General features: G+C 42.6%; 2 gene segments (V, D, J or C); both read right to left on the reverse strand.

Moving 5' to 3' along the window:
* Nucleotides 1-939: 939 nt before the first annotated feature.
* LOC117658371 (Ig gamma-2C chain C region-like) overlaps nucleotides 940-26,793 on the reverse strand; it is a 172,781-nt gene continuing 146,927 nt past the window's right edge. The window contains 4 exon segments of the C gene segment in view: nucleotides 940-1,384; nucleotides 3,613-3,942; nucleotides 5,823-6,152; nucleotides 7,560-7,874. Of these exon segments, the coding sequence occupies nucleotides 1,062-1,384; nucleotides 3,613-3,942; nucleotides 5,823-6,152; nucleotides 7,560-7,874 (1,298 nt within the window).
* Nucleotides 26,231-26,793, reverse strand: part of LOC132710242 (immunoglobulin heavy constant epsilon-like) — a 147,081-nt gene continuing 146,518 nt past the window's right edge. Inside the window, 1 exon segment of the C gene segment in view lies at nucleotides 26,231-26,663. Within this exon segment, the coding sequence occupies nucleotides 26,341-26,663 (323 nt within the window).

A 26,793-nucleotide genomic window follows, 5' to 3' on the forward strand; every position in this document is an offset into this window, starting at 1 on the left:
TAACTCTGTTGCTTTTTCTTTGTTTTATATATTGCTTTATTGCTGGTTTTGTAAGCTGCCTAGGGTCTAGCCAGCCACGATAAGTCCCATTGGATATAGAAGTTATGAGATCCATTCCAAGGATGTTAGAAAGATTACTTATTACCTACATTCAAGTCTATTCGGGTTGGCACCTGGCTGGAGAGACAAAGAGTGATGAAAGGAAAAAACTTGATGGGAAATGATACATAATTGTAATTATATGAACTGCAACCGGAAGATTGCCACCCACGTAGAAAGGAAAGTGATCTTTTTTGGACAAACAATTGGAAATAAGTGTGAGAGGTTAGAGGATTTTGATGGGTTTCAAATCTCCAGACAAGTATGAAGTTGTGCAGCAACTTTGAGAAGAAGTAGTAAGAAGTAGGATGCGGTGGCTTGTCGATCAGAAAGCTCGGCAGTTCAGCGGTTCGAATCCCTAGTGCCGCGTAATGGTGTGAGTTTCCATTACTTGCCCCAGCTTCTGTCAATGTAGCAGTTCGAAAGCATGTAAAAAATGCAAGTAGAAAAATAGGGACCACTTTGGTGGGAAGGTAACATCGTTCCTTGCACCTTCGGCATTTTGTCATGCCGCTCACATGACCACAGAGACGTCTTTGGACAGTGCTGGGTCTTTGGCTTTGAAACAGAGATAAGCACTGCCCCCTAGAGTCGGGAACGACTAGCACGTACCTTTATCTTTAGTACTAATACATGAACCCAAGACTTTGGCTCTCAAATTGATACTGATAAGGGAAGAATGAAACCCCTTTTTCTCCAGCATCAACCTTGAGCCTTTGTTCTAACGTCCGGAGAAATTAACCCTTTCTCTCTTCATTCCAGAATTCATCCCTCAACTTTGCTCAGTCCCCAATTTCATTGAAGAGAGAGAGAGAAAATAAGGGCATAACCCAAGAGACCTTTGAGTTGGTTTGCTTTTATTAAGCCAGGAGCCAAACATGTTAGCATGTAAACTATTTACAAAGATTGGGATCCAACACCGTGAGAGACGAATCTAGAAGGACAACGCATATTTTGAGTCTTCAACGTTTACCCGAAGTTTTCTCTATGCTCTTCTGGGTCAACTTGTTTTCAAGGCCCTCGTGGACAACCATACAGCTATACAGGTCTCCCTTGTCCCAAGATGATTGAGAGATGGTCAGTTTGCTATACTCAAAGTGGGAATCGCCACTCTTTTCCTTCACAGCTGGGGTGTTGACATATTCATTTTCTGGAACGGCCTGGCCATTCTTCAGCCACCCCACATTGATATCAGCGGGGACAAAGCCACGGATGAAGCAGGTGAGGATAAGTGAATTACCAGGGATGGGAGGGTAGACGTGGATGATGGGTGCCTGGCTCTTTTCTTTGTAAAAACATGGAAAGAAAAAAAAAAGAGATAAAGTCACATATTATTATTTAGTTTAGGATAAAATAATGGAAGGCGTGACTGGGTTCCCATGTATGAAGTCATGATTTGCTGTAGATTGCCAGTCTATGAAGACTGGATCACTTGTGAGATTGACAGATAAGCTACTGTCATACATACAGACGGGAGGTTGAACAACTAGCCTTGTGGTGCAACCAGAACAATCTGGAACTGAACACACTCAAAACTGTAGAAATGGTGGTAGATTTTAGGAGAAACACTCCTAAATTACCACCTCTTACAATACTAGACAACACAGTATCAACAGTAGAGACTAGGTTCTACCATATCTCAAGATCAGTGGTGGGATTCAAATAATTTAACAACCTGTTCTCTGCCCTAATGATGCCCACATGGTGGTCATGTGACCATGTGGGCGTGGCCAACTCAATGTCACTCATGTCGATGGGCGCTTCACCTTAGCTGTTACAATGTAATAAGGGTTAACCAGAGAGGCAGTTTCTGTAAGCAGGGCAATAAAGATTAGGCTAGAAACACCACCAGAAGGTTTCCTTCCTGCCTTCCTTACAGGATTAGCCCTGTAAAGTGGAAAAAAACAAAATAAGATTTCTTCCAACAACCAGTTCTCTGAACTGCTTAGAAAGTTAACAACTGGTTCTCCCGAATAGATGCGAACTGGCTAAATCCCATCACTACTCAAGATCTAAAATGGACCCCTAACATCAAAAACATCATCCAAAAAGCACAACAAAGAATGTTCTTTCTGTGCCAACTCAGGAAGCTCAAACTGCCCAAGGAGCTGCTGATCCATTTCTACAGAGGAATTATTGAGTCTGTCATCTGCACCTCTATAACTGTTTGATTTGGTTCTGCAACCCAACAAGACAGACACAGACTTCAGAGGATAATTAGAACTGCAGAAAAAAACAATTACTACCAACCTTCCTTCCACTGAGGACCTGTATACTGTACGAGTCAAAAATAGGGCTGTGAAAATATTTACAGATCCCTTGCATCCTGGACATAAACTGTGTCAACTCCTACCCTCAAAACGACGCTATAGAGCACCTCACACCAAAACAACTAGACACAGGAACAGTTTTTTCCCGAACGCCATCACTCTACTAAACAAATAATTCCCTCAACACTGTCAAACTATTCACTAAGTCTACATGACTATTACTATTAGTCTTTTCATTGTTCCTATCGCCCATCTCCTCCCACTTATGACTGCATAACTGTAACTTTGTTGCTTGTATCCTTACAATATATATTGATATTGATTGTTTCTTTCCTAGTATGATTTGATTGCTTATTTGTACCCTATGACTATCATTAAGTGTTGTACTTTATGATTCTTGACAAATGTATCAAAACCTCTGTAGTTAAATCAATGATTCCTTTATTAGGAGCACCAGCAGCCTCTCTCTCTCTCATAGCAGGCTAACAAGTCTGTCCGGCAGGGAGACGAATAGTTGTCTGCCACAGCTATTCATCTCTGCCCCCTGCCTTTTATCCCCAGAGCTAGGGTGGGGCTTCGCTAGCAGCGGGGGCTCTTCCATCCCAAGGATCGGCCCATAGATTTCCACTGCTCTCCTCTCCTCTGCCTTCTGCGCATCCGAGCATCAGGCACTGGACCCAGCTGTTCCTCCTCTTCCTCATCAGCCACCTCCAGACCTGGGGGCTGTTGACTCCCCATCTGAGTGCCCAGGATGGATGGCCCAGGCTCCGCCTCTGTCTCTATCTCTATTTCTGACAGCTCCATTCCCTCTTCCCCCCTCGGAGCTCTCAGGTTGCCTTGATGCTGGCCCTGACTCCCATGCCCCCTCTTCCTCATCTGATTTGGTTGCTGGAGGGGCTGGCGGCCAAGGGGCCACAACACATATCTCATTTTGTTCTAACTCTCTGCTTGGGTTGGATCCAAGACATACTGTAAATAGACCAATCCTGAATTCTCTTAACAGCATCATCGATTTCTAGGAATGCCAAGATTCTACATTATGACTGTGCAGAGTTGTCACAGAAGCAAGGGATGCCATATCAGTGGTCCCAGGTGCCATGATATTAAGGGATAGAACAAAAGAAAGCTCCATGACTGGAGACTATTGATGACATTTTGTTTTATATCTCCAACCTGGTGGTACACATTGGGTATTGCAAATGTTCTCATTTATGCTTGGAGAGCCACTCTGTTTCCTCCTTACCTCTGCTCTTGGTAATTGTCTTCTCGATGGGACCAGGCAAACTTGGATATTCTACTGAACAGGTGAAAGTCTCATGTGATTCCCAATCTTGGGCAGAGACAGGGAGGTGGCTGACAGCGGTGAAGGTCCCATTGTTTTCTTCGGTCACCACCAATAATTCTGGATGCGCGGCGACTTGCTTCTCACGTGACCAGCTTATTTTCAACCCATCTTCCTGTTGCAGATTGACAACTACGCAAACGATCTTGGCATTTCTGTTTATGTACAAGTCTTTTGGTTGTGGGGGCAGAAGGTAGGTGGTAACCGGAGTGGAGAAGTGGCTGATGGCATCTGGGGATACAAAATTCATGTCAGTCCTTACATCCCCCCCTTCTCCCTTAGACCGTTAATCTAATTTATTCTCCTCTTTCTAGATCAGCACTTGAGTTTATGCAGGTAAAACATTCCCTGTTTTACTTGTGAATTGTCAAGTGTATGTCCTGTTGTCTGGACCCAATTGACTATCGCTTAGTGTTCCTCCCTTTCCAAAGACTAGTTGTTACACTAAACCAAAGGCAAAGATCCCTCAGAATCATCTTATAAAAGAAGAAAGCATGTTATTAGTAAAAAAAATACATATACTTCAATGTCAATAACCAAGTAACTAGAACAAGGACAAGCAAAAAGGAACTGTTGCCTAGTACGGCTAATAATTTCTGGCAAATATCTGTTGCTTGGGTGTAGGATGAGGGTGAAGGTTTGTTCTGAATGTTCAATCCACGCAACTCCCTCCACCAGCAGTTCACCTTCCAATGACCCTGACCTGATGTAATCTCTGTATCACAAGACCCATCACAAGACCTAACACAAGATTCACTGATCTCACAGCTGACCCATCACAAAAACCTTGTCAACTCACAAAGCATCCCTGGACTGTTCTCGAGTTGCCATAGGCCAGTGGGGATGGGACACTGGCGAAATGGTATGGCAGCCAAAGACAGATGCACATTACATGCTTATCTCTCTCAAGGCTGTATCCCAGGGTTACCTACAGCAGCCAGAGGGGAGTGACCTCTACAACCCGTTGGCAAATGTGATTGATGACACACCCTGGGGCAGGGGGGGGGAAACAGGGTCATAATTGGGGTATAAATTATGAAGGGTCAGAGCTGGCTTCACTTGGGAACATGCCGGCATGAAGCTCCTAATAAATAACTGGATTTCTTTTGAAGCTTGGCTTGAGACTCGTGATATAATTAGGGCATCCATCGGAACCCTGGCAACTCTCCCTTGACACACTCACACCTGAAGCCTTATAAACAGAAGACCACTGACATCCCCTAAACTCCACTGAAGTTGTTACCAAGCCTGGTAATGAAACGTTCAGAAACCAAACTCCAAGCTTGGAGAACGAACCTCCAACCTCTAATAATAGGTCTCATAAGACATTGTCCCGTGATCTAGTTGAGTTAGTTCTACTTTATTGCTAAATTGTCTATTCCTATCCCTGCCAACAAAAGTGCGTATAGTCAAGGCGATGGTTTTCTTAGTTGCAATGTATGGCTGTGAACGTTGGACCATAAGGAAGGCTGAGTGCCAAAGAATGGAGGCTTTTGAACTATGGTGCTGGAGAAGACTCCTGCAAGTCCCTCGGACTGCAAGGCGATCAAACCGGTCGGTCCTAGAGGAGATCAACCCCAACTGCTCTTTAGAAGGCCAGTTCCTGAAGATGAAACTCAAATCCTTGGGCCACCTAATGAGAAGGAAGGACTCACTGGAGAAGAACCTAATGCTGGGAAGGATTGAGGGCAAAAGAAGAAGGGGACGACAGAGAACGAAGTGGCTGGATGGAGTCACTGAAGCAGTCGGTGTGAGCTTTGGGGGATGATAGAGGACAGGAAGGCCTGGAGGTCACGATGGGTCAGACACAACTTTGCAACTAACATCAACAATACCCCTGGATAGTATTCCATATGTCTATCTATCGTAATTATGAATTTTCCCTCTTTCGATCGCACCAATCTTGCTTCATCTATGCCCAAAAAATTGCAGTAGGGATTTTCTTGAATATCTAAATATTAACAAGCAATGAACTTCATTATGTTAATAGAGCTTATTTAGAAATGGTATGGCTTTCACTATAAGAGTGAAGGTCTTTCAGCTATTCTCCGCCTTGATTCGTTGTCCGTTCCCCATTATACAAAGCACAGTCTATATTCCGTCATAATTACCTTCACATTTCCTGGCTCTGCTTTTTGTCCTTGTTTGCGATGCTGCGTGGGTTACCTGGCAGTAGTAAGTATTTCCTTCCAACCAATCTTCTTGAGTGATGTTGACGACGCTGTTGGTGCTGAAAGTGTATGTATTTGAATCACGCTTTGGAGGTTCAGTGAAGGGAGTCAGCAATCCCTGGTGGCTGCCCACCAGCCATTCAACGTTAATCTCTTTGGGGTAGAAACTCTCAATGAAACACACCAGCGCTATGGTTCCATCACTGCCTTTCGGGTTGCAAGAGGAATGCAGCAGATGGACCCTAGGAGCCACCGGTTCATGGTCACATCCTGTGGGCATAAGAGTGACTTTTAGTGTTTAAGGATGACCTACCTGTTATTAGGGACGCGGTGGCTTGGTGGCCAAGACACAGAGATTGTCGATCGAAAGTTCGGCAGTTCAGGGGTTTGAGTGCTGCGTGACGAGGTAAGCTCACGTAACTTGCCCCAGCTTCTGCCAACCTAGCAGTTCGAAAGCACGTGAAAAATGCAAGTACAAAAACAGGGACCACCTTTGGTGGGAAGGTAACAGCGTTCTGTGCGCCTTTGGTGTTTCGTCATGCCGGCCACATGACCACGGAGACATCTTTGGACAGCACTGGCTCTTTGGCTTTGAAACGGAGATGAGCACCGCCCCCTAGAGTTGGGAACGACTAGCACATATGTGCAAGGGGAACCTTTACCTTTACCTTTTTACCTGTTATTCCCCTGAAGACTCTTCCAATTTAGATGACCTTCTTAGAAATACTGAACAATAACAGGACCAAAAAAGCAGAACCCCACCAATCAAAGAACCGATTGCGTTGATTAGTGGACTCTAAAAGAAAACAGTCCTTAATTAATATCTTTTGATTCACCTATTCTTGTTCTATTTGGCCTTTGGCTTAATGATCCCATGGTTTATAATGGAGGCACAATGGTTAGAGTGTTCAGTTCTGCAAGCTTCTTGCAGGAGCTTCTTGCATAGCTTCTTCTCTGGTAATATCACACTACTAACCAGAGCATACAAAACATTTGCTAGACCAATTCTTGAATACAGCTCATCTGTATCATACTTCAGCAACTGAGTGGTGAACGCCTGGAATGCTCTACCTGACTCCGTTGTTACATCTTCAAACCCTCATAGCTTCAACCTTAACCTGTCTACTGTGGACCTCACCCCATTCCTAAGAGTTCCGTAAAGGGGGTGGGGTGCATAAGCACACCAGTGTGCCTACCGTCCCTGTCCTACGGTCCCCATTGATTTGTACTCATTTCCTGTGTTCATGTCCATGTTTATACTTATGCCTGTTATCTTGTACATGTTCGGCAAACTAAATAAATGAAATAAATAAATAAAAGACTTAGGGGTTGATTTTGCCTTTGTCTAATTGTTCTGCCCCAGCTACGGACCCCAAAGAACGCAGCACACACAAAGTCCATACAAACCTTAATTTACTAATTAAAGACTACTAATGAGCTTTCTTAGTAGTTGTTCGAACATAAGTACAATAAATCAGTCTTTTCTAAACAAGGGCTGTCAATTTAACTTCATTAACAGCCAACAAGAATTCAAAGAATAATAACTCAGTTCTGAGGCACAGTATTTCAGATAACTGTAATCTTACTGTGGTTGGCAGAATGCCCAGAAGCAATTTGCAGGAAAACTGCCCTTGGACAGGAAAAAAAAAAAGATAAGAGCAATTTTGTTGGACTCACGCTCAATGTTTGTGTTAATTCTGGTGTGGGTAGCTTCATGGTCCACGTTGCAGTGGAATGTCTCAGATTCCCACTGGCTGGCGGGGATGGTGAGCAGGCTGGTGTGAGTATAGTGGCCAGACGAATGAACAACTGGAGGGAAGTGGTGGATTCCACTGGTGATGGCGCCTGAGTTCCATTGCACTGTGGCTGGTTCAGGAAAGTAATTTTTGACGAGACAACCGATGGTAACTTTGGAGTCAGAGGAAGTCGACCTGGTCACCCGGGCTGGGTCACTAGGACTCAATGGAAACACAGAGGGGGCTTTGGGAGTTCCTGTAGGGAAAGATAAAGACAAGATGATGAAGATGGAGTAGATACACCCTCTAATGCAGGGGTCTCCAACCTTGGCAACTTTAAGACTCGTGGACTTCAACTCCCAGAATTCCTCAGCCAGCTTTGCTTGTGGACTTCAACTCTCAGGAATTCTGGGAGTTGAAGTCCACAAGTCTTAAAGTTGCCAAGGTTGGTGACCGCTGCTCTAATGGACCTGGGAGCTTCTAGAAATTACTTTCCCCCAGTGTTTTTCCACACTCGGCAACTTTAAGATGGGTGAACTTCAACTCCCAGAATTCTCCATTGGCTGGAAAATTCTGGGAGTTTGTCCCAACATCTTAAAGTTGCCAAGTTTGAAAATCACCGCTCCATACTGTTCATGTGAGTTTATGGAGAGAGAATTTGCTAGAAACAGTGGCCCCGCCATTTTGATTTGAGTCTTCAGATAGATTTCACGAGAGGCATAAATGCGGAAGAACTGCATCGTGCCATTGGTGAGTTCCACCATCTGGAATCACCTGAAATACAAAATTTAATTAGTGCACGGAAGAGAGAAAGACCACAAGCGTATTTTTGACGTTATGAGGTGTAGAATTTTGTTTTCAGGAAAGCCAAATTGAGGTTATTCATTTGCTGAATTTGCAATATATTCACATCCTTGTTTCTCCTTAAGGCCTTTAGTTTCAGAATTTGGAAATGCTGATACAGGTAGTATTCTCAATTTACCACAGCTCATTTGGTGACCGTTCAAAGTTACAATGGCACTGAAAAAGGGGACTTACGACCATTTTTCACACTTACGACATTGATCATGTGATCTACATTCGGACACTGGGTAATTGGCTCCTATTTATGAAGGTTGCAGTGTCCTAGTCCAGGGGTGGGCAAATATGGCCCCTTTATGACCTGTGGACTTCAACTCCCAGAATTCCTGAGCCAACTTGGCTGTCTCAGGAATTCTGGGAGTTGAAATCCACAGGTTGTAAAAGGGCCACATTTGCCCACCCCTGTCCTAGGGTGATGGGATCACCTTTTGCAACCTTCTGACAAGCAAAGTCAGTGGGGGAAGCCAGATTCGCAACAACTACGTTACTAACTTCAAAAGAACTGTGGTGATTTATTTAACTGCTCTGACCAGAAAGGTCGTAAAATGGGGCAAAATTCACTTAACATCTGTCTCGCTGAGCCACAAAAACATTGGGCTCAGCTGTGGTTATAATTTGAGGACGACCTGCATTCTGCAAGGAAGGAAAGTTTAGCTTTTTGAGTTCCACATAGCAGGGGTGAAATCCAGCAGGTTCTGACAGGTTCTGTAGAACCAGTAGCGGAAATTTTGAGCAGTTCAGAGAACCGGTAAGCGGAAATTTTGAGTAATTTGGAGAACCAACAAATACCACCTCTGGTGGCCCCAGAGTGGGGTGGGAATGGAGATTTTGCAGTATCCTTCCCCTGCCACACCCAACAAGCCAGACCCACCAAGCCATGCCCACAGAACCGGTAGCAAAAAAAATTTGGATTTCACCACTGCCACGTAGCTACTTACAATCAGACAGAAGGTGTTATATTTTGTTCCCCAAATGAAATTGAGGCAATCGTACGATGAATGTGGTGCCATATTTTTTGTGGTAAAGGGCAAAGGTCAAGAGAAAGAAAAAGGATTTTGTTTCGCTCAAGAGGCACAGAATCTAAAGCAATGGCTATGAGGCCTCTTCCTTGTGAAGGGAAAAGGGGTTTTGAATTGGAAACTCCTTTATTTTATCGCAAAAGTGCTTTTTCAAGAAGCAAATGGACTTTCTGGTTTTTCTTGGAAGACGTTTTGCTTCTCATCTGAAGAAGCTTCTGGGATGAGAAGCTGAAGAAGCTTCTGGGATGAGAAGTGAAACATCTTCCAAGAAAAATCAGAAAGTCCAGTTGCCTCTTGAAAAAGAGCCTCTGGGACTACCGTGGACCTGGATGACTGAAAATCTCCATAGACACATATTTATTTTACTAAACCAATTTATTACACCAATTTACTACCCAGCTTACAGGTGACTCTCCTACCAACAAAACACTATCCCAAACCTTATTCTTTGAGTTAAGAAGGTCAATTCCATCTCATTCATCGGCCTTCTTTTTTACTGATGGACAAAGCAGATCCCTTTGGAGACAAATCCCATAATACCTCAGTCTGAACATTTCATTTTACATTTAGAATAGAATAGAATAACAGAGTGGGAAGGGACCTTGGAGGTCTTCTAGTCCAACCCCCTGCTTAGGCAGGAAACCCTAAACCACTTCAGACAAATTGTTATCCAACATCTTCTTAAAAGCTTCCAGTGTTGGAGCATTCACAACTTCTGGAGGCAAGTTGTTCCTCTGATTTAATTGTTCTAACTGTCAGGAAATTCCTCCTTAGTTCTAAGTTGCTTCTCTCCTTGATTAGTTTCCACCCATTGCTTCTTGTTCTGCCCTCAGGTGCTTTGGAGAATAGCTTGACTCCCTCTTCTTTGTGGCAGCCCTTGAGATATTGGAACACTGCTATCATGTCTCCCCTCGTCCTTCTTTTCATTAAAGTAGACAGACCCAGTTCCTGCAACCCTTCTTCATATTTATGACTTTGAATGCAATTTAGCAGTCGATTTCCAGAAAGAGAAGAACTTTGGGGAACCAGTAAAGTGAAAGAAACACGTAATAACAAGGAGATAAAATCTATGGGATGAAACAGACGTTCACTTTGGCTTAGACACATCATAGATCAAGTCATAGAGCACCAATACGAAAGATGATTTCTTAGAAGAAGTGGAAGAAGAAGACGGAAGCACTTCTCTACCAGCAGTCAGCCTCCAAATGAGTATGGAGTAACTCCAAGATTAACAACAATCAAATAAGCAATACCCCAATCAAGAAACAGGCAAACAAGCTAACAGTAAACAGCCCAACCAAAAAAAAACCCCTCACCAAGACGTCTGTTACAAACACTGTCACGGCAAGCTCCTAGAATATAAACTGAGAGCAAACCCCACTCCATACTACACTGAAGATGTTACCTAGTTGGGTAATGAAATATCTGCAAGAAAACAACCAAGCTCAGAGACCACCAAGGAGCCCCAATTAGAAGAAAGCCTGCTCAGTTGATGCATCTCAAAACAGGTTCCCATCTTGAAAACCTAATTGTTACTTCCTCTTATTCAGCTCTGTTTTTGACTCTCGTAGCCTTCCAGGGTTTAAGGAAAGAAGCAAGCAAGTTGCAATGGGGGAAAAAAATGAACATCTAACCTTGTGGTGCAACCAGAACAATCTTGAACTAAATACACTCAAAACTGGTAGAAATAGTGGTAGATTTTAGGAGAAACCCTCCTATATTACCACCTCTTACAATACTAGACAACACAGTATCAACAATAGAGACCTTCAAGTTTCTACATGCATTCATATCTCAAGACTTAAAATGGACACCTAACATCAAAAATGTCCCCCAAAAAGCACACCAAAGAATGTTCTTTCTGCACCAACTCAGGAAGCTCAAACTACCCAAGGAGCTGCTGATCCAGTTCTACAGAGGAATTATAGAGTCTGTCATCTGCACCTCCATAACTGTCTGGTTTAGCTCTGCAAGCAGACAAGACAAACACAGACTTCAGAGGATAATTAGAACTGCAGAAAAAACAATTATGATCAACCTGCCTTCCATTTTCTGCCTGGACAGGGGGCAGGAAACCCTACACCACTTCAGACAAATGGTTATCCAACATCTTCTTAAAAATTTCCAGTGTTGGAGCATTCACAACTTCTGGAGGCAAGTTGTTCCACTTATTAGTTGTTCTAAATGTCAGGAAATTTCTCCTTAGTTCTAAGTTGCTTCTCTCCTTGATTAGCTTCCACCCATTGCTTCTTGTTCTGCTCTTAGGTTCTTTGGAGAATAGTTTGACTCCCTCTTCTTTGTGGCATCCCCTGAGGTATTGGAACACTGCTATCATGTCTCCCCTAGTCCTTCTTTTCATCAAACTAGACATACCCGGTTCCTAAAACCGTTCTTCATATGTTTTAGCCTCCAGTCCCCTAATCATCTTGATTGCTCTTCTCTGCACTCTTTCTAGAGCACTCTAGATCTCTGCACTCACGTCTTTTCTTACTTTGTGGTGACCAAAACTGGACGCAGTATTCCAAGTGTGGCCTTACCAAGGCCTTATAAAGTGGTATTAACACTTCTAACGTGATCTTGATTCTATCCCTCTGTTTATGCAGCCTAGAACTGTGTTGGCTTTTTTGGCAGCTGCTGCAGATGGCTGGCTCCTATCTTAGGACTCCAAGATCCCTCTCACAGTAGCTACTATTGAGCAATGAGATCCCTCTCACAGTAGCTACTATTGACCACCTATACTGTATAGATGTACATATAATCATCTGGGAGATTAAAGATCTCCTAAATGAATAGGCTTTAACCAAGAAGGTTCTTGGTTCTCCTGCACCTAGTCTGGAGCTTACATTCTGCAGAAGGTGCCCAAAACTTTCCCAGCCAATCATCAAGCATCCTTGCAACCTAATCCCAATCCATCAATTTTCCATCTGAAATCTGACTGGGGCTCATGCTTTCTCCTTCTCTCTTCCACTGGCCAAGATGCGAGGTGCCTCTTTCTGTAGCCCAGTAGCTGCACTATAGCTGCACTAGCATTAGTAACAGTAACAGAGTTGGAAGGGACCTTGGAGGTCATCTATCCCAATCCCCTGCTCATGCAGGAAACCTGTACTTGGGATTCGAACCGCCGAACTGCCGACCTTTCTGATCGACAAGCTCAGTGTCTTAGCCACTGAGCCACCTAGTCAGGCTGTAATCTGGGAGGATGGAAATTTTTAGAAGCAGTCCAGAACTTCCTCCAGCTCACCTGAGCAGAACCATCTCTGAGGAACCAGCAAAGCATAGCTGGGAATTAAAACCTTTTTGCTGGAAGCTTTTCTCATCATGAATGAGTCCTAAAGTTGGGTTTATTAGGGATTTTAGAATCTCCCAGATGTGAGCGGGCATTGAACATTCACTTAAATGGCCTCTTTGCTCTTCACTAGCTTATCAGAACCTAAAATACCCATAGAAGAACCAAAAAAAAAAAAAAAACCCTTACAGATGTGCTCAGGTATCCAGTTAGCTCCCCTCTGCCTACTAACTGATCTGAACTCTGGACTCAGCTAGCAGCTCACGTACCACACAGTTGATCCTACAGTTTTGTAGGAGACACCTTTGCAAGCTATCTTAGCTACTCAACTCAGAAGTGGAGAATTTTTGGGGTAGAGCTTTAGGCTGGGACCCGACTCCAAAAAAACTCCATTCCTTCCAATTCCTGAACCTTCAAACATCTCCTCTCCTCACTGAAATAGCTGGCTTGGCTCCCGAATAATATTCTTACTCCTTTGCTACTTTCTTTAAACCTTAGCATTCATCAGAAAGCTCACAGCTGGGCTAGAAACCCACGTAGCCTGTTTCGACCCACTAGCCTGATTAAATTCTGAATTCAGCTAGGATGACAGATGACACAGTGAAGGATCCAAAATGGAACAGGTTTTCTTTGTTCTGACACTCAACCCCAAAGTAACTGATCTCCCAGATGAGCTACTTCAAGGCACCCATATCCTACGATTCAAATTTGAGCCCAAGAACTACCAGTTGAGGATCAAGCTTGGACCAGTTGCTGAGTTAGTTCATCCCAGTTCTCAGCTGAGGCTACCAATTCTCTCCTTTGAATTTTCACGAACCTCCTAGATGAGCTACTCCAAGGCACCCATATCCTACAATTCAAATTTGAGCCCAAAAACTACCAGTTGAGGATCATGATAGCTTGGACTAGTTGCTGGGATGAACTAACTACAGTTAGTTCATCCCAGCTCTCAGCTGAGGCTACCAATTCTCTCCTTTGAATTTTCGCCAGCAGAACCTCCTAGATGAGCTACTCCAAGGCACCCATATCCTACGATTCAAATTTGAGCCCCAGAACTACCAGTTGAGGATCAAGCTTGGACCAGTTGCTGAGTTAGTTCATCCCAGCTCTCAGCTGAGGCTACCAATTCTCTCCTTTGGTTTTCACTAGCAGAACCTGGAGTTGTTTTGTAAGGTCTAAACTTCCCAATTAAGTATCAGGATAGTGATACTTTAGGAGACCTACGGCTGCATCCTCAGCTTGTCTCCTCCTGCACACTGAGCATTAAAACATATTTCAGTTGAGTTTGGTTGAGGCTGTCAACCAAATCCTCTCCAGCCCCAGGCTGTTCTGCGTAGAGTAGGGTAGAGTAGAGTAGAGTAGAGTAGAGTAGAGTAGAGTAGAGTAGAGTAGAGTAGAGTAGAGTAGAATAGAGTACAGTAGAATAGAATAAACAGAGTTGGAAGGGACCTTGGAGGTCTTCTATTCCAACCCCCTCCTCAGGCAGGAAACCCTAAACCATTTCAGACAAATGGTTGTCCAATCTCTTCTTTAAAAACTTCCAATCTTGGAGCATTCACAACTTCTGGAGCCAAGTTGTTCCACCGATTAATTGTTCTGTCAGGAAATGTCTTCTCACTTCTAAGTTGCTTCTCTCCTTGATTAGTTCGACTGAATAAATCTTATCAACGGATCTCCTAACATGAGATTGAGTATCTGCCAAACCCAACTGAAGTTGGACTATAATCTGGAACATAAGGACTTCTGGCAGTATGGCGAATTGCCCAGTTCCCAATTGCGAAGCTCACCTGAGATTGTAAAGGATTGTGATGGAATGCAACTACCTGATACATTGTTCTAAGCCTGATACCAAAAAATAATACCAACCGTATGGAAACATGGACCCCAGTTCTCTTAACTTTCTATATTTTCGTCTTCCAAAGCCCCCCAATTTTGATGAATTTTGTACTTACCAAGTCAAGGGCCAGCCTGGGTCAGTGCCAATCTGTAATCTGTCTCAGAACTTTCCCCTCACTTTGTTCTTAAAGAATGTCCCCAAAAAAAGATTTTATTTTCCAACTAGTCATGTTCTTTGAGCTAGCGTGAAGGTGTGAAAAAAAACAACAACCCAGAGCCTGTAGGTCCAAGAGATATATTTGGGATCCAAAAGGTGCCATCTTAAAAACAACAAAAAAGCATCAACCACAGAAAACTTCCCCATTTCCTTCATTTAGTTATCTATTTTCAAAGCTGTCAAAGTGAACCTGAATGAATAATTTCCAGATCATTGTTTCTGTTTTTATGGTTTATTGTATAAAATCTTTCACTAATCAATAAATATTCTTATGTTTTTGCCTAAATAGGAGGGAAAGGCATCCTGGGGCATGAAACAAACTGACCCTGCCTTCTTAAATGTGCATAAATCTTATGGGAGAGTAGTGATATGTAATTATTTAATTTACCAGTGATTTATAGATAAATAAATCACTGGTATGATTAAATCACTGACCTAGACATAGGTCCGTGTTGGCAAACTTATGGCACGAGTGCCACAGGTGGCACGGGAGCCCTCTCTGCGGGCACAGGAGCTGTCGGCCAGCTCAGCTCCACTCATGCGCCTCCCACCGGCCAGCTGATTTTCAGATCTCTGGCACGGGAGTGGGGTGCATGTGGGAGATGCACGCGCATGTGCGGGGGGGGGTTTCCCTCACATGCATGCACAGGGGCCAGGGAGAGCATGGGGGGAATGGTGCGCCCCCGTGCCAAAACGGGCCACGTGTTGGTATGTTTGTGTGTTTATGCAGCGTGCCCCCCCTGCAGCCTGTTTTTGGTCCCAGGAGGCTTCAGGGAGGCCTACTAGGCCCAAAATGGGACCCAGGGGGTCACACATCCATGCGCAGGGGAGCGGGCGAGCATATGCATGCCCGGGGGGTGGGTGGGAGAAACATGGGAGGGTCATATGTGCATTCGCAGGGGCTGGGGCCCGCAGAGGGCCATTGCATTATGGGTGTGGACACCCGTGTGCATGATCCCTCCCCTGCGCTTACCCTGCCTTTGGCACGCGACGGCAAAACAGTTAGCCATCACTGACATAGGTTATTAAAAAGCTCAAATCTCAGTAGCCAAGGGATAGGCACTGATTGTATGGTGGTCACTTATGCAGATACAATCTCGTTATGTGAAAGATGCTAAAATATATGGTTTTAATAAAGAGTTAACAGAATTAGACCAGATATTAACTGGAGCAGATAAACTGATAAAGAAATTATATTGTTAGCTATTAAATATCAAACTTGAAAGTGAGCAGGTAAAGGAGACAATGATTGCCTGGGCTAAAAATTTTGGAGATGCAATAGAGTTAGATAAATGGCAGAAACTATGGGATAGAAATATTAAATTGCCGACGTCAACTGCATATAAGGAAAATTTGTATCTAATGTTTTATAGATGGCATAGGCCGCCTGAAAAATTGGCAAAAACATTTAAAGATAAATCAGCTAAATGTTGGAAATGCCACCAAATACCAGGTTCTTATTATCATACGTGGTGGACTTGCCCAGAAGCTAGAGATTATTGGAGCAGAATTAAGGCATGGATAGAAGAAATGACTCAACAACGTATTGATTTAAAGTCTGAATTGTTCCTAACAGAGAAAATTAGTAAAGAAAATGTATATTTGATTATACATATAATAACTGCAGCAAGAATAGTATTTGCGCAAAGATGGAAAGCAGAGAAAATCCCTTTAGAAGGGGAAGTAATTAGAAAAAATTTGGACTGCGCAGAGATGAATACCGTATTTTCCGGCATATAAAATGACTTTTTAACACATGAAAATCTTCTTAAAAGTCGGGGGTCATCTTATACACCAGGTTCGTTCTCCTGTAACCAGGCAGACCAGCCCGAAAGGCTCTGACGATCCAAGCTCTGACGATCCCAGCTGAGTTGCCTGCTAATCAGGCAACTCAGCTGGGATTGCCAGAGCCATGGAAAAGGAAAAAAGTTTTCCCCCTCCAGCTTGTTTACCTTAGCTGCTAGTCGCAACGCTTGCCTTGCTTCGCTTGCCTGAATCCATTCCATCAGCAAGCAACTCCCTGCCTGCAATCAAGCAGGCAGGGAGTTGTGGACTTCAACTCCCAGAATTCCTCATCCAGCAAAGCAAAGCTGGCTGAGGAATTCTGGAAGTTGAAGTCTACAAGTCTTAAAGTTGCCAAGGTTGGAGACCCCTGTTCTATTCGGTAAGTTTTTTTCCCCTTTGGGAGCTTTAAAAAAATAGTTAATTGGGGTTTTTTTTTAGTTGTTCTTTTTTAGACCTAGCCATTTAAAGTTTAGGAAGTTTTAAATTTAGCTTTCATATAAAAATAAAAATAAAAATAAAATAAAATAATATTTGTGCAGTTTTCTGAGATTTAGTGTGTTTCTGTAGTGTTTCACTCTAACTACACAAACACACAAAATCTCACAAAGCTGCATGTGGAATTTTGTGTGTGTAAAGTGTGAAAGTTGGGTTTTTGGGCTTTTTGTGGCTGTGTGAGGTTCCTGCTTGTTGCAGGGGCCATTTTGGGTCTAGCACAGCTGCTTTTACATTGTGGGTGAGCCAGTTGATGTTTTTTAATTTTTATTTGGTGTGCGTTGGAAGAGGGGTAGTCTTATACAGCGAGTATAGCCCAAACCCTATATTTTAACAGGAAAAGTCGGGGGTCGTCTTATACGCCCAGTCGTCTTATACAACGGAAAATACGGTAGATTAACTTTAACGATTAAAGAAAAAGTGGATACGGAATATTTTAAAATATGGGGGAAATTTTATGATTGGATAGAAAAGAGATATAGATAAAGGATTTGATAAGCAAACAGGAGAAAGTTACATTAAATATATGTACTTGGGGGGAAATATTGAAATAGAGAAATGGGATTTATTAAGGAAGAAATAAGAAGAGGAGGAGCAATAAAGTCACCGAAGAAACACCGAGATGACACACGGAAGGACTGATGTATTACATGTTTGTGTTAAAAAAATAAAAAACGTTTTATAAAAAAAAAATATTGGATGAAAATACATACATGGCTGGAAAAAATGACAAAGCAAGATATAGATCTGAAACCAGAGATATTCTTGTTGGGCATTCTACCAGAAAAAAATATGATAAAAAGACTACATATTTGATCTTGCATATACTAATCGCAACTAGAATTGTATTTGCGCAACAATGGAAAAACGACGAGGTGCCGTCTGAGGGGAATGTAAATAAGAAAACATTAGAATGTGCAGAAATGGATAGATTAACGCTTCCTATTAAGGATAAAGAAGAAACTGAATATTTTTTGATATGGGACATATTTTATCAATGGCAATAGACAATAGAAGCTGAAGTTAGAAAGGAGGAGCTATAAAAAGCGAAAATGTTTAAGTGAAGAGTTGTTAAATGTTAAGTATTACTGTTATTGTATTATTATAATATTATTATTATTACAGAGATGTGCATTATGACTATTTAAGCCTAACTGTACCCAGACCACAGACTGTTTCATGAAAATTGAATGTTATATGGATAAAACAAATAAAACAACAACAATAATAATTTCTACATTTCCTCCTTTGCACCTCACACACTGATACACTTGTATTTTATTTCAGTTTCTTTTTATTATTTTCTAGCAAATACAATGAAGATGACAAAAATATAGAATATGAAGAATAGCAACAGTGCTTCCAATCTGGAATCCAACCACAGTGACTTTGGGGAAAGGGAATGATAGGAGCAATAAGGAGCAATATACAGATACAGATTAGCAGAGGTGGAAGGGAGCTTGTAGGTCATATAGTCCAATGTCCCGCCCAAGCCATTTCTGACAGATGGGAGTCCAGTCTCTTCTTGAAAGCTTCCAGTGATGAAGCTCCCACAACTTCTGAAGGCAACTTCTGTTCCACGAGTGGATTGTTCTCCCTGTCAGAACATTTCTCCTTATTTCCAGGTTGAATCTCTTCTTGTTCAGTTTCCATCCATTATTCCTTGTCTGGCCTTCGGGTGCTTTGGAAAATAGTTTGACCCCCTCCTCTCTGTGCAGTACTGCACCAAAGTGGTGCAGTGGTTAGAGTGCAGTACTGCAGGCTACTTCAGCTAACTGCTAGCTGCAATTCGGCGGTTCAAATCTCACCAGGCTCAAGGTTGACTCCGCCTTCCATCCTTCTGAGGTGGGTAAAATGAGGACCCAGATTGTTGGGGGCAGTATGCTGACTCTGTAAACCGCTTAGAGAGGGCTGTAAAAGCACTATGAAGCGGTATATAAGTGCTATTGCTATTGCTATCTCCAACTCAAAAAGAAGAGAACTGATGGGTCAAGGAGAAGGGTGGGATGGAAAGACATGGAACGGACTCTTCAGAAATTGGTGCTATGTTCTTTGCTGGATTAGATTCTTAGATTAGAAGAGGCCAATTGGCTTCTTCTTCAGCTTCTTTAGAGCAGATGCAATCCATTTGACCTGTTTACAAGAGGTGGGAATAATAAAATCATAAGATTATCTTAACCAATATAAATCAAATGAAGGCATAGAAAAAGAGTTGATAGGCATCTCCATGAAGTTGTTGATTATCCAACAATTCCTTGTAATTCAGACCTTTGTTGGCCTATAAAGTGAAGGAAAGCTGAAGTAAGATTGGGTTAGGCCACAGTTGGGGTTTCCCTTAGTGACAACTTTGTGGGGGCTTAATGAGACCTATCTGTAGAGGCAATGATTATCCATCTATAGCAAGTCTCATCATTGACCCCAGAATATCTCAGAAGTCCATTGCCATCCCTCCTGCACTAACCTAGATTCATGGTTGGTGAAGGGCCATAAACATGTGAAGGTACATGTCAGGCAGGGCAACTGTCCCATGCTCACCTAAACATGTTTTGATAACACAGAGCTGTGTTCAGTGATTCACAACCAAGTCATGGATTTGGATTTTATCAGTGCCAACCTGAGATCAAGGCCTCCACTCATCAGACCTCCCTGATTGGCCATACAGTGACTAAAGTTGAGATGACTAAAAGTTGTCTTCTCCCCAACCCTTCTCCTTCATATCTTCCATCTATTCCCCCGCCATCAATTGGAGCCATCCCAAACCATAAAGGCTACTCAGTCTATCCACCATTTCTTCTTTTCTTAGTCTTCTGTTCCCCAAATCTTGATCTCCGCATCTTTCCCTCCTGTAGCCAAGATGCAAAGCTATTTGTTTCCCGTCATCTCTCTTTACTTACTTTGAACAACGTAGTAATGGCTCCATAACAGACGCTGATCAGGAAGACTATGTAGACCATCATGATGGTCATCCACAAAGGCTTCATCTCTTTCTCCTTTGTACTGTCATTGTTCTCGATGGACACGGTTGTCTCTGTGAAATGAGAAAGAGACGTCAGTCCTGGCGTTTCTCCAGCATCCATTTCTCCACCTTCTGACTATTTCATCATAAGCCTGGAATCTTTATGGACATAAATCTGGCTGTAAGACAAAGGTAGGATTCAGTATGGATAGCACCAAAAAACATTTTTCCGAAAGGATGCCGTCTGCTCCAATTAGTGTTTGTTATTAGCTTAGACCTAATTGGTAGGGAGACCCCAGTGGATAATCTTAGAGCTGACTCAAATTAGTAGACCAGAGGAATGCTGTCGATATAATTTACTTGGACGTCAGTAAAGCATTTGATAAAGTAGACCATAACCTACTACTAGATAAAATAGAAAAATGTGGGTTAGACAGCATCAACACCAGATGGATTCGTAACTGGCTGACCAACTGCACTCAACGTGTAGTCCTCAATGGAACTGCATCTACATGGAGGGAAGTATGCAGTGGAGTACCCCAGGGCTCTGTTTGAGGCCCGGTACTCTTCAACATCTTCATCAAAGACTTGGACGAGGGGATAGATGGGGAACTCATCCAATTTGCAGATGATACCAAGCTGGCAGGAATAGCCAAAACTCCAGAAGATAGGCTCAAGGTACAGAAGGATCTTGACAAACTTGGACATTGGGTGCTATCTAACAAAATGAAATTCAACAGTGAAAAAAGTAAGGTTCTACATTTAGGGAAGAAAACAAAATGCACAGGTACCGTATATGTGGTACCTTGCTTAATAGTAGTAACTGTGAGAGGGATCTTGGAGTCCTAGTGGACAACCATTTAGATATGAGCCAGCAGTGTGCAGCAGCTGCCAAAAAAGCCAACACAGTTCTGGGCTGCATAAACAGAGGGATAGAATCAAGGTCACGTGAAGTGTTAATACCACCTTATAATGCCTTGGTAAGGCCACACTTGGAATATTGAATTCAGTTTTGGTCGCCACGATGTAAAAAAGATGTTGAGACTCTAGAAAGAGAGCAGAGAAGAGTAACAAAGATGATTATGGATTTCCAGTTATTAAGTGAAGTGAAGACTAATCAGTTCAGAAATGTTTGTTAACCTCTGCTCAAGGAATGCACAATTTACTGAGAATGGAAGAGAAAGTTGATGAGAATTAATCCTAAAGTCCCAGCTATGACAATGAGACTCCTGGTTGGGATCTGAGATCTCCTTGCAAGTATGTTGACTTAATTTTTATTTATTTATTTATTTTATTAAATTTCTATACCGCCCTACTCCCGAAGGATTCAGGGCGGTGAACAGCCACAGGATAAAACACATAAATACAAAAATTTAAAATAGAATAAAAACGAATTAAATAATTTGGCTGAACAAATTTAAAATACCCCATAATTTAAAAACAAATTAAAATTTACATTTAAAAAGGGGAAAAGATTTAGGCCAGGCCAGCTTGATGAAATAAGAAAGTCTTGAGCGCGCGACGGAAGGTGCGCAGATCCGGGATCCTCCGTATCTCCGGGGGGAGCTCGTTCCAGATCGTAGGTGACCCCACAGAGAAGGCTCTCCCCCTAGGGGCCGCCAGTCGACATTGTTTGGCCGATGGCACCCGGAGGAGCCCCTCTCTATGGGAGCGTACTGGCCGGTGGGAGGCTATTGGTGGTAGCAGGCGGTCCCGTAGGTAACCAGGTCCTAAACCATGGAGCGCTTTAAAGGTGATAACCAAAACCTTGAAGCGCACTTGGAAGACCACCAGGAGCCAGTGCAGCTTGCGCAGGAGAGGTGTTACATGGGAACTCCACATTGCTCCCCTAACCACCTGTGCGGCCGCACTCTGCGCCAGTTGGAGCCTCCGAGTGCACCTCAAGGGGAGCCCCATGTAGAGAGCGTTACAATAGTCCAGACGAGAGGTGACGAGGGCATGAGTGACTGTGCGTAGGGAGTCCCAATCTAGAAATGGGGTTCGAATTGTCTTCCTATAGGCCACAAGGCCACAACAAAAACAGCTCATGGGGTGATCCACTTAATGACTGCCATGATTTACAACCATAATTCTGAGCTCAATTATGGTTGTAAGCCAAGGACCAGCTATAAATGTCGCATCTTCACCAAACACCATCAGGATGCTGCAATGGTCATAAGTGTAAAAAACGATCATATGGTACTTTTTTTCAGTGCCGTTTTACCATTGTATGGTCACTAATGAATTGTTGTAAATGGAGGACTATCTGTACTAGATGACCTAATTCAAAATCCAAAATTCCAAAAATATTTGGCCTCTGTATCTATTTCGCATTGTTCCTTGTTTCCAGGTTCCTTCTGTATTGCCCTTCAGCTCCCAGAGAGCAGCTTCTTAGAAAAATTGGGGAATGTGATTACTTTGCAGTACTTGACAAACCTAGATGTTTTTAAATTTGTTTGTGATATCATAAGAAACAGAGAAGTCTTCATGTTTATTTTCAAAGACTTATGGGAGTTTGATATAATATACTTGGAAATCAACTTTCTTTCTTTTTTTGGTTTTGAAATTAGCATTTGAAATTTTTATTTTTATTTATTAAATCTATTAATAATTTAATTATGTGTAACTATATTTTAATTATAATAATTTTATTTTTATTGCAAGGGTTGTTCGAGCATTTTCTGCTTTTTATGTAAATAAAGATTATGTAATCTTTGGGGCACTTTGGCATTGTGGATTTTTTTCTCTCTGATGTATCAAGGTGAATTTTTCTTTTTTTGAGTCCTGATCGCATAGTTAGAAGAGGATCGTCAAGAATTTTCTTTCTCCAGCAGATTTACTGAATTCTTATAAGAGTATTTTTTTTTTAAAAAGGAACTAATTGGGCAAAATGTTTGTGTATTGTCTAAATCAGTGTCTTTCAAATTGGCAATTTGAAGATCTGTGGATGTCAACTCCCAGAATTCCCCTTCTTGGCTGGTGTTGTGGCCCGTCAGCGGCCTGTGCAAATTGTAGGTGATTCTGACAGCGAGGAGGCTGGTGTGGTGCTGCACCAGCAGCCTGTGCAGCTGGCACTCGAGTCAGACAGTGAGGAGGCTGGAGAAGATGTGGTGCCAGAGGCAGGGATTCAGCCAGGGCCTTCAGAACCTCCAGAAGCTCCTTTAAGTGAAGAGGATGAAGAGGAGGAGCCTCTTCTCGATGCACGGGTGCGCAGAGCTGCCAAAAGGCAGGAGTGGCTCCTCAGGAGGAGGTCTCCTCGAGAGTAAGGTTTGGGGCTAATTGGCCACTCCCTTAGCCTATTTAAGGAGGAACGCCGACTGAAGCAATTTGTAGGGAACAACTTTAGTTCACTCTCCTTCGTGTCTGGATTCTCTGCAAATTACTTCTGGGCTTTCTGCCAACCTTAGTAAGATTGTGATTACTTTATCTTTGGTTTCTTGTAGGCTGTTAAGAAAGTTTATTAACAGCCTTTGTTTTGAAAAAGACTGAGTTATTTTAGTAAATTAAGTTTTGTACAAACTTTGTGTGTGCTGTGTTCTTTGAGGTCCATAGCTGGGGCAAAACAGCTGGGAAATTCTGGGAGTTGAAGTCCAGTCATTGTCAAGTTGCCAAGCTTGAGCGATACTGCTCTATTTTATTGTTTTGTTGTTTTTTGTGTTATATATTTATAACGCAATATAATTTTATTGCTGTGTTGTAAACTGCCAAGTAGTTTAGCCAGCCATGGTAGCTACCACTGCACATAGACGTGATTAAAATCAGTGGTTTAAAGCACCCTGTTATTAACACAGCTGCCTGCAATTACTGCAGGTTCGAATCTTACCAGGCTCAAGGTTAACTCAGCCTTCCATCCTTTCTAAGGTAGGTTAAATGAGGACCCAGTTTGTGGGGGCAATAAGCTGACTTTGTATAAATATACAAAAGTATGAAGGCTATTGCTTAATGCTTGGAAGCCGCCCTGAGTCTCCGGAGAAGGGCGGCATATAAATAAAAAAAAAAAAAAAAAAGCAATTGTAAGGACGTTCAAAGGATTATTATTTATTACTTCCAAGAATCTGCCATTCAGCTCTGGTTGGCTGAAAGGGTTAGGATGGGGGGGAGGGACAAAGAGAGATGAAAGAGAAACTTAATGGGAAAATTAAAGAATTGTAATTGAATGAATTGGATTCCTTTTCTTTTTAAAAAAAATTTGATTTATATGCCGCCCTTCTCCGAAGACTCAGGGCGGCTTACAATGTGCTCAGCAATAGCCTTCATCCTTTTGTATAATTATACAAAGTCAGCTTATTGCCCCCACAAACTGGGTCCTCATTTCACCTACCTTAGAAAGGATGGAAGGCTGAGTCAACCTTGAGCCTTGGCGAGATTCGAACCCTGCAGTAATTGCAGGCAGCTGGTCTTAATAACCAGCTTAATAACAGGGTGCCTTAAACCCCTGTACTACCAAGGCTCTTCTTGAAGTTGAAGTCCAGTCATTGTCAAGTTGCCAAGCTTGAGCGATACTGCTCTATTTTATTGTTTTGTTGTTTTTTGTGTTATATATTTATAACGCAATATAATTTTATTGCTGTGTTGTAAACTGCCAAGTAGTTTAGCCAGCCAATGTAGCTACCACTGCATATAGATGTGATTCAAATCAATTGCAAGGACGTTCAAAGGATTATTTATTACTTCCAAGAACCTCCCATTCAGCTCTGGTTGGCTGAAAGGGTTGGGATGGGGGGGGGGGAGAGGACAAAGAGAAATGAAAGAGAAACTTAATGGGAAAATTAAAAAATTGTAATTGAATGAATTGGATTCCTTTGTCAGAAGACCACAGCCAACGCATAAGGGAAAGTGCATACTTTCCATACTTCTTATTGCACATACAAATTGAAAGAAGTGAGGAGCATGGAGGAGATTGATGGGTTCAAATATCTGGACGAGTAAGAATTTAGGCTACTTGGTCTGGATCAGGGATGTCAAATTCCGGCCTGCGGGGTGCTTAGATCTCGCCCACGGGACCAGCCTGGAAATAGGAAAGGACCAGCCTGTGGTGCCTCTGCTAGCCAAAACGGGGTGTGTGGGGGGGGGGGCGTATGCAGACTCACTCATGCCCCATTTTGTCTGGCCGAGGACTATCAAAACGAACTAAAGACAAAACAAAAGGAGAAACGTTTCCCCTTTTGCATTTGAGCATGCAAGAAGGGATAGGAAAGGAGAAACAATATTGGAAAGAGAAAACCCAGAAGAGCTTATAACTAGGAAAATACTGGCGTGCGCAGAGATGACCAAATTAACCCATGAAATAAACGATGATGAGAATGCAGAATACTATACCGTGTGGGGAAGGTGGTATGAGTGGATGAACGATAAAATGAAAGGAAGAGAAAAAGGTGTGTTAAATAAAAGTAAAAAGTAACCTAAATGACACCAGAAATATATTTTGTATATAGTTAAAAACACTGCACGTCTGATATTAATGGAAATGTAAATATATATATATGTTTATAAATTCAATAAAATTTCTTTTAAAAAAAAAGGAAAGGAGAAAGGAAAGAGGAAAAACTGAGGAAAAGAAAAAAAATATAGGAAGGGAACAAGGAAGTAAATAAAGAAAATAAGGGGAAGGAAGAAGACATTAGAAGGAAGAAGGAAGGAAAAAGAAGAGAAGGAAGGAAGGAAGGAAGGAAGGAAGGAAGGAAGGAAGGAAGGAAGGAAGGTTATAATGAGAGTGAGGAAGGGTCTTGGGGAAGTCTGCCTTAGCACATGGCTACCACAGGTGCCTCCTCTGACACAAGACCCATGTCATGCCCATGGCCACACCCACCCTGACCACACCCACCTTGGCCATGCCCCCTGGCCATGCACTTCCTGGTTGCGGCCAGGGAATCAAACACAACCCTGATGGGGCCTTCAATGAAATTGAGTTTGATTCCCCTGGTCTGGTTGGATTCCTTGCTGGAAGTGCTGTGAGAAGGATGGTTGCTCTTATATGGACCGAGGACTTTGGAGCTGAAATTGATCCTGATAAGGGAGGAGTGAAACCCCTTTTTCTCCCGGCATCAACCTTGAGCCTTCGTTCTACTCTCCAGAGAAATTCCTCTTCATTCCAGAATTCCTCCCTCAACCTGGCCTAGTCCCCCATTTGGTTGAAGAAAAGAGCACAACCTAAGAGAGCTCTGAGGAGTTTGCTTTTATTCAGCCAGCAGCAAAACATATTAGCATGTAAACCATTTACAAAGATATGAGAGACCAATCCAGGAGGACAATGCACATTGAGGGCAGTCTTCAACGTTTACGGGAGGTTTTCTTTATGGTCTTCTGGGTGACCTTCGTTTCAAGGGCCTCATGGACAATCTTGCAGCTAAATGAGCTACCGTCATTCCAACCTGAATCTGAGATTGTCAATTTGCTATACAGGAAGTAGGAATCGCCACTCTTTTCCTTCACAGCTGGGGTGTTGACGTAGTCGTTTTCTGGAATGGCATTTCCATTTTTTTCCCAGAAGACATCATTTTCACTTGGGTAAAAGTTACGAATGAGGCAAGTGATGGCAAGTGAATTGCCGGGGATGGGAGGATAGACGTGAATGTTGGGTGCCTTGCTCTTTTCTTTGTGAACATGGAAAGAAAAAGAAAATCCCATAAAATTGAGCTCAGGATAAACTAATGGTAGCAGCAAATGCGTTCCCATGTATTAAGTCATGATTCATTCTAGATCAGTGGTCACCAACTGGTGGTC

This window comes from Pantherophis guttatus, chromosome 4 (assembly GCF_059756535.1).
Source record: "Pantherophis guttatus breed Tessera chromosome 4, ASM5975653v1, whole genome shotgun sequence".
NCBI lineage: Eukaryota > Metazoa > Chordata > Lepidosauria > Squamata > Colubridae > Pantherophis > Pantherophis guttatus.